At 40.0% G+C, this 13,470-nt stretch overlaps 1 protein-coding gene across 4 annotated transcripts in view; it reads left to right on the forward strand.

Annotated features, from left to right (window-relative positions):
* RIMBP2 (RIMS binding protein 2) overlaps positions 1 to 13,470 on the forward strand; it is a 535,198-nt gene that overhangs the window by 411,464 nt on the left and 110,264 nt on the right. For all 4 annotated transcript variants that reach the window (XM_074205265.1, XM_074205261.1, XM_074205263.1 and 1 more), the window contains one exon: positions 8,275 to 8,379. In XM_074205265.1, coding sequence (XP_074061366.1) covers positions 8,275 to 8,379 — 105 coding nt within the window. The remainder of the gene's footprint in view (positions 1 to 8,274; positions 8,380 to 13,470) is intronic.

The raw sequence follows: 13,470 nt of genomic DNA on the forward strand, positions 1-13,470 counted from the left end.
CTACTGTGACATGTAATATCATCCTGCTGGCCACAGCCATTACACACAAATCCAGTGTGGGGCATCCTAAGGCCCATCTGGAGGCACCATGGCAGCAATCCGCGTATGGCCAAACTACAGGAACAAGAAGATCATTCTTTTTCTTTTCTCAACAAGTGTAGGTCTCCTTCACCACTAACAAGGTTTTTAATTATGGCCTGTCAATGTCATCAGGAAAAACAGTTAACAGCTGTTCCCATTGGCACAAGGAATGGCTCTAATCAGCTTCTGTGTGGACTCTGGTTTCCCACCTTACTCCTCAACGCCCCTCTCATCCTCTCTTGTTTTTCAAGAGGCACTCCCACCTCCCCAATATAGTCACACATCCATACACACACATGTGCTTGGGTGCACACATGCATGCAGACATATACACATTCACAAGAAAGGACTTTTGCTCTCATTTTTCAAGATGTCTAGAATGCTGTAGTAGGAAAAAATATTGAACTTGGGATTCAGAAATACTTCATGAAAAAATTCTCCGATTTTTACTAGCTGAGTGACCCTGGATAAGTCACTTAAATTCTCTGGAACCTCAGTTTTTTCATCTAGAAAAATGGGAATAATAATGCTTTTTGTATTTACCTTGAGAGTTCATGTTGCTGTTGGATATCATTGGGAGTCAAGACCTGGGTTTGAAACCTGCCCCTGTTATTTAAAGCTTATCAAAATAAAGTCAGAGTCCAATTGAGAGATATGCTTTGGTGGTGGGAGTAGAGAAATATTTCCAAACTCCGTAGTTTGATTTAAAGCCCACATTCTTGAAATGGAGATGACAAAGGAAGGGCTGACTCAGTTCTGTTTTTATATCAGTCCCCTCTCTTGCAGAGAGACACAGAGTGTTGTTTTTATTTTTTTGTTCTTTGTTTTTTTTTTTGGTAGAGTAAAATGTAGTAAGATGATTCAGTGAGAGAACCATGGAGGATGGTAGACCTCAGAAGCCCTCTAGTCCCACACCCTCATTTAACAGAAGAGGAAACCAAGTCTCTTGAGGCTTAGAGAGGTCATAGGATTATAGATTCTAGAGCTGCAAGTCCCTCTGTGTCAACTCCTTCATAAACCAATTCCTTCATTTTAGGGAGGGGGAAACCACCTTTCCCAAGGTTGGATAGATAGTGACAGGATTTGAACTCAGATCCTCTGACTTCCAAGCTAGGACTTTTTTCACTGTACCATTTCCTCTTCTATCATCTCTAAGTAAAATTTGAAAATAACTTGTTCCTTCTCAAATTGGCTTCTTGGTTCTGTAACCCAAAATCATCCCTGCTCAGAGAAGAGGATGTGTGACTTGTCCAGCACATAGCTAATAAATGTCTCAGGTGGGATTTGAAATCCCACCTTACTGACTATGAATCCAGTGCATTATCCTCGATATTGTTTCCTCTTCTACACGGACAAGGAATCTTCCAGCCTCTGGGTAAGATCTCTGGAGCAGGGGGAGCTCACCCCCTCCTGAAGCAGCCTATTACTCTTTTGAACAGCTCTGATCATTGGGAAGTTTTGCATCCTATCCAACCCAATTCTGCATCTCCTGCAACTCGGAGTTCTGCCCTTGGAACCCAGCCGGATAAATCTCATCTTTCATCAAGACAGACCATCAAGTGTTGAAAGATAGCCACCTTGTGCCCACTAAGTCTTCTCTTACTCTGACATTAGAGAAACCCTTTGGAGATGTGTATATCTCTGTCAAGCAATCTCTTTCCATCTTTTCAATGCCCGCTATTAATGCTGAATCAGATGCAATGTTGGTTAAACTCCACTAATGGCTCTAGCTGTGTGACTGACTGCAAGCAAACCTGCAAACCAACCTCAGTCCCCTCACTCTTAAAATGGGAATAACTTTAGCACCTACTTAACAGGACTTTGTGAGGATTTAATGAGAGAAAATTCATCAAGTTCTTGGCAAACTTTAAAGTCATATTAATATGAGTTATTATTGTGTGAATAATGAAAATAAATCTAAAATTGTTTTCTCATCTTTAATAGAATCCTAAACTCATAGAGTTATCCTGAGGGTCAAACAAAACTTGTAGATGTCTAGTGCTTTGCAAGTCATACATATGTAGGCATGTACGTATGTATGTCTATATAAAAGCAGATACACATTTATACACATGGGTACACATATATAAATGCACATGTATGTCATATTATTATTATTATTATTATTCCTTGGGGAGGAAAGCGAGAAACCTTACCCAACAGCATATGACCAAATACTAGAATGGGAGGGTCAGTCTTCAGAGGTAACTATGTAGTCAAGGAAGACTTCTAAAGATGTAAGAAGTAATGCTATACCTTTGGGGAACAATGTGGTATATTGGAAATGACATGAGACTCCAAAGACTGCAATCTGACCCTGCATTCAAATCCTAACTCTACCAATTATTGCTGCCTGTGTGGGCTTGGGCAAGTAAATTCTGACAAATATATGGCACTTTAGTTTGCAAAACACTTTTAATGAGCTAGATTCTCTTATTTCAGCCTCACCACAACTATATGAGTCAGAACTATAGGTATTACTAATTCTATTTAATAGATGAGAAATCTGAGACTCAGAATGAGTTGAGCTTACTAAGTGTCAGAGATGGGGTTGAAATCCAGGTATCCCTGACATCTATTATCCCCTATGGCTCCCCAGCTTTCTAGGGACACAATTTCCTTATCTGTGAAATGAAAAGTTATACTAATTGACCACCGAGGTCTCTTTCACCTCAAATATGTGCTCCCGTGGAAGGGCAGTTAGGTGGCACAGTGGGTAGAGCACTGACCTTGGAGTCAAGAGGATGGGAGTTAGAATCCAGCCTCAGACCCTTATTACCTCATGTCCAGAACCATTTCCATTTGTCCTGATTCACATCTGGCCACTGGACTCAAATGACTCTGAAGGAGAAAGTGAGGTTTGTGACTTAGCATAGCACCCCCTCATTCAAATTCAATTCACATGCTTGTCATGGCATCTCCTCCCTTATGTTGTGATCTTTTTCAAAAATGAAGGACAAAGATTATTATGTTCCCATGGACAATCCTGAGAAGGCAAAAGCAATGAATTTGGGATCACAGGAACTGGATTTAAATCCTTCCTCTGACCTTTAATCTTCAGGTTCCCATTGATAAGACTTAATTTCCCTAAGCTTCACTGCCCTTATCTATAAAAGGAGAAGACCTAATGGACTAGGTGATTTTTGAAGTCTTTTCTATCTCTATATCTCTGTAAGTATTAAAGAAAGTAGGAGCTCCTTGAAGGTAGGAATTATCTTTTACTTCTTCTTATATTTCCAGTGCTTAGTCCAGTGCTTTTTCTTAACTTTTTTTTGCCTTGCCTCTTGGCATCTCTGTTAGAGCTGATGACTCTGTTAGAATACGGAGTCTCAAGCTGCAGAGAGAATTATTTGCTATATATTCCCAAAAAACCTCCAGGAGGTGCATGCCTGCATCTGCTATGTTCATATATTTGGATTGTGCAGATGCTTAGTAGGGATTTAAAAGTGTTTATTGAATGATTGAAAATTTTCTTCCCATGCAGCTTGTGATTTGGAGAGGCAAAGAGAATATTGATGTTCATAGTGTATCTATTTTCATTAATCTCACCTCTTCCCATTAAGATTATTTGTTCCACGAAGAACATGGTTTTCTTATTATTTCTGCAAACATCAACTTCAAACAGATGCGTTTTATTAACGTAAAATGCTACTTTTAGCATTGCCTACATCTTGTGCCCCCCAACTAGAGTATACACTCCATGAGGACAGGGGTTGCTTTTTTGCTATTTTTTGTATCTTCAGCAATTAGCACACTGCCTCAGACATAGTTAGAAATTAGGGGAAGTTTGTTGCCTGAAATCTGGCCATCCCAGAAGAACATCTCTTCACTATTGTGTCCTACCCCAAACTTCCTGATCCATTGCCCTTCGAGGGTCCCAAGTCAGAATCTTGCATTACATTCCTGTCTAGACCAATTGTTTCCATAGTTAATGTTGATAATGAAACCTTGCAAAAGAGCAAGTTTCCGCCACTAGCTAATAACTTCCTTCCCAGAGCTAAATAAAGATTACCAGCCTGCATTTTGCATTGCCCATTTCTAAAATAAACAGAAGCACAAAAATTAGCTGGAATAATTGTGTAATTAAACAGCTGTATAATTGTTGCACCAAACTATGGTGGCTGAAGGGGAAGCGAAGACCTTTTTTTTCCACTAATGCCAATTCATTTAAACATTTAACTAAATAGTCCAAGTGTGTGGATGTGCCAGGTGTAGGCATAGACCTAGAGATATTTTGGAACATGAAGCAAATACTTCTCTTTGCAGTTTTGAGACTCCAGATTTTAACAGTCACCAGTTTATGGGATGCCATGGGGTAAGGCTAAAAAAAATGTGTTGATGCCTCCATTATATAGTCTAGGATTTAGAGGAAAAGAAAACATCAATTTCTATTGCTTTTGAATCAGCTAGTGTGCTTTGGAAAAATCTAATGCTTTCTAATGAAGTTATAAAGTTCAATGATTTCAGCTTCTTTTTTGGAGTTCCTAGGACCATACCTAGGACCATACCTAGCCCATTCCTAGGGCTGGAAGGATCCTTGTCCTTTTATTTCAGTCCTGCTGACCCCATTTGAAAAGATTCTGGAGTGGTTTGCCATTTCTTTCTCCTGTGCATTTTACAGATGAGAAGCCCAAGGCAAAGTTAAGTGATTTGCCCAAGGCACACAAGCTAATAGGTCTTTGAAGTCAGATTTGAACTCAGGAAGATAAGTCATCCTGTCTCCAGGTCTGGTGCTCTATCCACTGCATTAACTAACTGCTAAGAGATGCAGTGGATAGAGCACTGACCTTGGAGTCAGGAGGATGGGAGATCAAATCCAATCTCAGACACTTGACGCTTACTAGCTGTGTGAACTTGGGGATGCCACTTAACCCTGACTGCCTTGCATCCATGGTCATCTCCAGTCATCCCGATTCATATCTGGTCACTGGACCCAGATGGCTCTGGAAGAAAAAGTGAGGCTGGTGACTTAGCACAGCACCCTCTCACTCAAGTCCAAAGCATGGGCTTGTCATGGCATCACCTCCCTGATATGGTCTTCTTCAAGAACCAAGAATAAACATCATCATCACCTAGCTGCTGGAAGGAAATTTAGAGATGATGAAATCTAATCACATTATTTTATAGGTGAGCAAATCGATGTCCAGAAATGGTCACTGGTTGCTCAAAGTCATACAGACTAAAGGGAGCATAGCTAGGCTTTGAATTCTTTTCATCTGACTCTAAATTGGGGCTCTTTCCTTTTAGCCATAATACCCTTCCTATTATCTTCATTCTGCCTGCTGTGTCTTTCTACCTATTCTTATAATTTAAATTTTAGTACCTGAAAAAAATGTATTTCATCAAAAAAAACCACTTTTGATACATTTAAATCTGATAAAACTCAGTGAGATAGCAATCCAAAGCTGGTGATCTTGGGCGTAGCTCTTTTATCATACCAGGAAGCCAAGTTTGAAGGAACAAGCCTTTGTTCTTACACATCTAAATCCTGTGGGATTCAGTAGAATTTGACTTGTTTCCTCTTTTTTGTATATGCAGCACTTGGTCTTAGTGGTTGACAAGGAGTAAGCAATTGTGTTTTTTGCTCTGCTTCCTCTCTGGACATCTCTGTTTCCTTCCACCATGTATCCCCTTCTTATCAGCTCTCCTTTATGCACTATTTGCTTCCATTAGAATATAATCCCCTGGAGAACAGGGATGATCTTGTACTTCTAACTTTGGCATTTGGCACCGTATTAGGTAAATAGTAAATGCTTAATAAATAGTCTATGTATTTACCTATCCAACATATGATCCATTCAACCAAATAAGCATTTTCCTTAGGAAGACCTGACCATAAGATTTAACACTAATGGAAACGTTCAACTCCCGAGCTTCACACTCCTTTAATTATCCTGCCATATGCCTTTACCCCAGCTAGACCACTCATACTGTCTGTGGTGACCCGGGCTGAAGATGTCTCTGTGCCATAGATTTACATTCCTGTTTGTGCAAGTCCATGTAAGAATTCTTGTAGTACTAGGCAAACTACCACCTGCCTGCTGCCGAGTGTAGCGGTAATTACAGCTTCTGCTATTGCAGCTTCATGCTATCCGTGTCTACAGATGGTAGAGGGGACCCAAAGGTTGTTGGATTTAAAAAAGAGGAAGAAATTAGCATGGGGAGCCATCAATTCCAAACATATGTACATTTTCCCAAGTAGTATGCCAAATGCTATTCAGAACTTTAGTTTTTAAAACAAATAGATTAAAAAATCCATGGGCAGAAGTCCTTTGGATAGAGAGAAAACAAGGCACCATATATTTGCTAAAATTATCCAGATTCCTACCTGAAAAAAGCCTATGGACAAATTTGGAAATGTCATTTCAGAACTTTCGGTCTCTTCAGTCCTCTCCCTTGAGCACTATCCCATCTTACTTCTGCAATGACCTAAAATTCTGCAGAATTCTATAAAATTCATCTCTTCAAAGATAGAAGCCTATAGTCTGGAAAGTATCCGATGCTTTCCTTATCAATGGTAATTGCATTACAAAGACTAAAAACCATGGAAGAAACAACCAAATTAATCCCTCGTAGAAATACAAATATATGGTGGTGAGAGAAATATTGTTGGGGGGGAGAAAGAGACATGAAAAGAGATTTTGCTATGCTGACCCTTTTACATTATTAACATTACTAACATTATCAACATTGTGTCTGAAAAATCACCATGTAGTTTTCTGATATTTGTTTACAACTTCACTAAGATTTTTGGGACATGCTGTATGTGCCAGCTATAAGCTAGGACCTAGAAGATAGAAAAAATGAGTTACATTTAGATAGACAGACAGATAGACAGACACAGATAGATAGATAGATAGATAGATAGATAGATAGATAGATAGATAGATAGATAGATAGATGCAAAGGTAGATAGGTGGGTCAATGAGAGAGAGAGAGAGAGAGAGAGAGAGAGAGAGAGAGAGAGAGAGAGAGAGAGCAAGCAAGAGCCAGAGTGAGAGTGAGAGCGAGAGCGAGCGAGAGAGAGAGCGAGCGAGAGAGAGAGAGTCCTTTCCTTCATGGACCTCATGTTTATTCAAGAGATAAGAATATACAAGTAACAACATACCATGATTGAATGAATGCCTATTTATTAAGCACTTCCAGAATATTACAAATACACAGTAAAACATTAGTTTCCAGGAAAAAGAGGCCACATCCACTTGGAGGGCAGAGGATGGACCTTATAGAATGAGAAGGAATTAGACAGGTGGGCCCAAAGAGATAGAGATGGCAAGGCTCAAAATAAATAACATGTAATTTGGAATCAGAGAACCTCAAATCTCAAAATCTGCTATTTGTATAACTTTAGCCATCATTTCATTTCATTTCTTATTTTGACTCCATGACCCCTGAGATCTCTTCTGGTATCTAAATCCCATATTCCTTTGACAGAGATTGAATTGTGGGGTGTAGGGGGAAAAGGGGGCTGGAAAGGTGGTTTGTAACCAAATTACTCCTGAATGGAATGCAAATCACAGAATCTCAGAGTTGGAGAAAACTCCAAAGGTCATTAAACTCGATTTATGCTAAGGAAAAAAATGCCCATCATATCTCACCCACTAGAGGAAGGACTGTGAATGTGAGACAAAGAAGTCTTCCCTTTATTCAGAAGTTAAAGGGGAAACATTGGAATTTTTGGAGTCGGAAAGTGACACAATCAGAGCAGTAACTACCCAAACCTGAAATTAAAAGACTTCTTTTATTCTTTATGTCACAGAGGAAAACTCAAAAGAAAAAAAAAGAGAGATCTAAAAGAAGAAGATGAAAAGGAGGGAGCTGAGGACACAGGGTTTGTGACTTTTCCTTAGGAACATAAGAGTCACGAGACAGGAGGTAGAAGACAATTTTGTGGTTGGAGCTTCCCATCAGAAGAGGTCTCCCATGCTCAGGCAGGCCTCCCCATGGGAGGCAAAGGTGCGGCAGATTTCCCACCACCACCACCTCCATCCCCCACATGGTTCGTTGCTCAGGAGGACAGCCTTGGTGGAAACACCCATCTGTTTTCACCGCCTCCAAAGCTAGACTGAGTGTTCTATGTTGAGTCAGACTCCAGGAGCTGACTCGTGCTCCACAGCATCCCTGCCGCCAACCACAAATCTTGGAGATTCTAAACAGTGTCCTCTCTCATTCTCTTTCTGTCCCTTCAAATAGCATATGCGAGAGGCCGCAGAACGGCGGCAACAGTTGGAATTGGAGCATGAGCAAGCCCTGGCCGTTCTCAACGCAAAGCAGCGGGAAATTGAGCTCCTGCAGAAGGTGAGTTGGTGACTTGGGGTCTGAGTTGGGTGAGAGGCAAGGTGGGCTTAGTAAAGAGAGGAGAAAAATAAGCACAAAGTCTACAAGGGAGAGTGGAGGGAGATACTGGGTTTGATCCTTTCTTGCCATCTTTTCTCCCAAGAGCACTTAATTATTATTTTATTATTCCTTTTATTATTCTTTTTATAATTCTTTGTGTCTGAGTTAAAAAAGGTTTAAAGTATGTGTTTCCAAAGGCTTTTGGTATTGTCTTAGAGGCTGCTGCAAAGGAAATATAGCATGAAAGTGAGAAAGAACATTAGAGGTTTTGTGGAGATGGTGTGGTTCAAAGGAAAGATCCCTGATTTTGGAGGCAGAGGATTTGTCTTTATCACTTACTACCAATGTGACCTTGGTCAAAGTTGCTTAACCCCCTTGGGTCTCAGTTTCCTAATGTATGAAATAAAGAGGTTGGGCTAGATGGCCTTTGATGTTCCTCTTCCAGGTCTAGGTCTAACCCAGCCTCTTCATTGTATAAAAGGGGAAACTGAGATTCAGAGGTGTTAATGGTGTTATCCAAGGTCATTATTAAATGTTAGAGACAGAACTTCTGAAAGTTTAAATGGAATCTAGAGTTTTAGAATTGAGGGTGTATAGACCATCTAAGTCAACCCCCTCCATCTTGTAGATGAAGAAACAATGGTTTAGAGCAATCAAGAGTTTGACCAAAGCCCAATAAGAAATGGCTTGCTTGACCAAGGTTATACCAAATCCAAATTCAAACCCAAATCTTTTGCCTCCCAGTCTCAAGTAATTTTTGCGATAGCATACATTTGTGTTTCCTATAAAATTAACCTTTGATTATTGATCTACTGAAATTTCCTTGGGACTATGAGGCTTCAGTCTTAGAACAGCAATGGTGGCCCTCATGACTTATATATTGAAATATCAGTTCTTTAAAGTCAAAACCAAAGGCAACATCATACAATGGAAAACACACTGGACTGTAATTATAGGACTTGGGTTTGAATCTTACCTCTGATATTTCTACCCACGTGACCATGGGCAAATCATTAATTAAGTGACTCAGGAAGTCTGGATGTCTTCATCTGTAAAATGTTGACTCTGAAAACCACATATTCAAATTCTCTTTATTTTAGTTTAGTTTAGTTTGTTAAATGCTCATCTATAACATGAAGAAGACACTCCCTCTCTCGTCTGAGTATTTTCTCTGGTTGTCCTCCATGCCTGGGTATTCTTCCTCCTCATCTCCTCCTCCTTCTAACTTCCCTGGGTTCCTTGAAGTCCCAGCTAAAATCTGACCTTCAATAGAAAATATTTTGTAGTGCCTCTTAGTCATAGTGACTTCCCTTTGTGAAAACCTCCTATTTATCCTGTATATAGATTATTTGTATATTGTTTGCATGTTGTCTTCCCCAATTGATGATAAGCTCCCTGAGGATGAAGGCTGTCCTTAAACTCTTTTTTTTAATCTCCCTGATACATGGTATAGTGTAGGTTTTTAAGAATTGCTAATTCACTGGTTGAGAGAACTAGACTAGACACTTAGAAACATTATGCATCAGGAGATGTCTATCTTTAAAGAAGGGTTAGACATAAGATGATAGAAGTTTCAGATATTTACTCCTTTTGTGACCCCGGACAAGTCACTTAATCCTGACCTCAGTTTGCTTATCTGTAAAATGGGTTAGAAAAGGAAATAGTAGACCATTCCAATATTTTTTGCCAATTAAACCCTAAATAGGGTCACAGGGCATTGAACTTTACTGAAAAACAAGTGAAATGAGAACTACTGATAAATTAGAGAGGATATGAAAGGTCATTTATTCCAATCCCTCCTTTTTCTTCTTTTTTTTTAAAAAAAATTTCTTTATTTAAGGCTATGGGGGTAATAATGGCTTGCCCAAAGTCACACAGCTAGGCAATTATTAAATGTTTGAGGTTGAATTTGAACTCAGGTCCTCCCGACTCCAGGGCCAGTGCTCTATCCACTGTATCACATAGTGGCCCCAACCCCTCTTTTTACAGTTGAGGAAAATGAGGCTCAAGGAGTGGCTTGTTCAAGAACACATAGGTAATAAGTGATAGAGAAAGAATTGGAAATCAAGCCTTCTGAACAGAATATTGCTTGTGTTTCCATCCCAGAGAGCAAACAAAGAACAGTGGATAGAAACTGGAAACGTCTAAAAGTAGAATGAACTGTCTTGGAGGACAGGGAATGCCCCCTTGTCAGAAGTATTCAAGTATAGGCTCTGGATGACTAGTTGTCAGGGGTCTTGTAGAGGGAGTTTTTGCTCTGAAGTGAGGTGGTCAGGATTGTCTCTCAGGTTCCCTCCCAACTCTGAGATTCAGGGATCCTCAAAAAGCATCTCAGAAACAAAACTAATAACAGACACTGCGTGATGTGTTTCCTTAACCCTGGTGATAGGGTAGCAAGTAATTACTCTTTATTACATATATAGCTACCTCTGCAGATCACAGTGTATTTATCCAGCTCTCTGATCACAAAATGAAGAACATCATATTACTTGTTCAAGCTCACTGTCGATAGGAATCTGCCAGAGTGATTTTTCTCCTCCGGAGTTTATTAGCAGCCCCCGCTGACTGTCGAGTGATAACTCCTGAGGTTGTATTCTTAATCATTTATCAAGATCTCATATTAAGGAGAGATTTTATTAATCCAGGGATGATGGACAATGCCATGGTTTCTATTACCTGTCATAATGGGTTTGCTAACACCCCAAGAAGCCGTATTTTATCAGATGCTATCTGGTGGAGATATTACTAAGACCCCAGAAGAAATATGAGTCTGCTCATCACCTATGGTGCCTGAGACTTTGTTATTGAGTTGGAGATGAATGTGCTTCCCTGATATCTAAATTCATTCTCCCCCCCAGCCCTGGACCCAATATCCTGAGGTTTGGCTCGCTCAAGGAATATCTGATATTAGAGAGGAAATAGGATAGAAGAGTTATATGGGACAACGGAGTAAAATGCCCTGCCTCTCTTGTTCCCTAGTTGTGGGATCTTGTACAAGTCAAACAATCTCCCTGGACCTCAGTGTTTTAAATTCATAAAATGAGGAGGCTGGATTAAATGGATTCTGAGATCCCTTCCAGCTATAACAGGAACAGTAATGATACTAATAATGATAGCATTTTAAGGTGTGCAAAGCATTTACAAATATTATCTCATCCAAACCCCAAACAACCCAGAAACAGGTTTTATGATTTATCCCTATTTTATAGATGAGGAAGCTGAAGCAAACAGGGTTAGGTGACTTACCCATAATCTCACAGCTAATAAGTTTCTGAGGTCACATTTGAACTCAGGTTTTTCTGACTTCAGGCCACATTGTAATTATCACATACCATTCTGATTTTATGAGGATGAGAAAACAGGTGAAAGGCATGCTAATTAATTTAGATATTTCTCAGTGGATACTGGAGCCTGGAGTAGAAGTGGCCAGCTACATTTTACAGAGTGGACAGCTAGGTGGCAAGTAGATATTTCCTGATTTCAAGTCTTGTAGAGGGAACTTTTATTCTGGGGTGAGTTGGCCAGGATTGTCTCTGAAGTTCCCTCCCAATTCTAAAATTCAATGATCCTAAAAAAAAAATCACAGAAGCAAAATTATTATTATTATTATTAATACAGGATAAATGGGAAATCCTTATCAGAGGAAGGGCACTATAATTAAGAGGAGTTGGGAAAGGTTTCCTGTAGAAGGCGGAATCTTAGTTGGGACTTAAATGAAGTCTGTAGGTAGAGATGAGACATGAGAGCCTTCTCTGAATGGGAAACAGCTAGAGAAAGTGCTCAGAATTGAGATAGGAAGTGTCCGATTCCAGGAACATGTCAGTGTCCCTGGATCAAAGAGAATGGATCCGGGAATATGATGTTAGAAGAATGGAAAGGTGGAAGAGGACTAGGTTATTGAAGGGCTTTGAATGCAAAACAGAGTATTGTGAAGTTGGTCCTGGGGGCAATAGGGAACCTCTGGAGTTCACTGAAGAGGGGACCACATAATCGAACCCACACTGTAGGAAAGTCACAACAGGAGCTGAATGGAGATGGATGGAGTGGGGAGAGACTTGAAGCAAGTAGGCCCAAAGGTCCAAGGGGGAGGTGAGGGTCTGCATTACACAGGTGTCCAGTGTCAGAGGAGAGAGGAGGATGTGTTCAAAAGCTGTCACAAAGGTGAAATGGAAATAGTTTGGAAAAGACAGGGAGCGGTTGTTTGAGAGATAGTGAAGAGTCCTAGATTGGAAGTCTGGGGGAAGATGGCAGTGCCCTCTGTTGTTGGTAGTGTTTGTCCTTTGTTCTCAGAGGGGTCCAAGACATGCAAGTGAATTGAATTTAAGTGAGGAGAGAGCCGTGTAAAGTCACCAGCCTCACTGGCTCAGCTGGAGCAATCATGGGTCCAGTGCTACAGTAATAGGGAAGGTTGGGGAGGTGGTTTAGGGGAATAGTTAATGAGTTCTCTTTTGGATATGTTGATCTAATCTTTATATAGCACTTTAAGGTTTGCCTCATTTGATCTTTAAAACACTGTGGTAAAGTGACTATTTACCTTTACCATTTTACAAATGAGGAAACTGAGGCAAAACAGAGAAAGTGACCTGTCTGATAAAGCTAGTATCTAAGGTAATATTTTAACTTGAATCTTTCTGACTCCAGATGCAACATCCTACTCACTCTGCCACCCTGTCTCTCCCCACGTTCTCATTTATGTGAGCAATATATGGAAATACAGCCGTAAGAAAGATTTCCAATTGATTAAGAGTTTATTCAGAAAGTCACAAAATGGGAAGACAGGAACATTCTCCCAGCAAAGGCTGATTACTATCACTGAATTGTGAGTGTTCTGTCTTCTTGACAGCAGACTCCTATATTTCCATGCCTAATATCCCCCACCTTTTTTTCTTCATCACAAACGACAGTTGTAATGATCGAGCCTTTACCATAAAATGACTTTTTTGTACATTTCCAATTCATTAGAGGGCCAGATTGATTTGGTCATTATTTTTAATCTCTCATACTTGTGAAATGATTTTCCTCATTTTGTAAAATGCTGCCACTGAATTGCAT

This window comes from Macrotis lagotis, chromosome X, assembly GCF_037893015.1.
Source record: "Macrotis lagotis isolate mMagLag1 chromosome X, bilby.v1.9.chrom.fasta, whole genome shotgun sequence".
Lineage (NCBI taxonomy): Eukaryota > Metazoa > Chordata > Mammalia > Peramelemorphia > Peramelidae > Macrotis > Macrotis lagotis.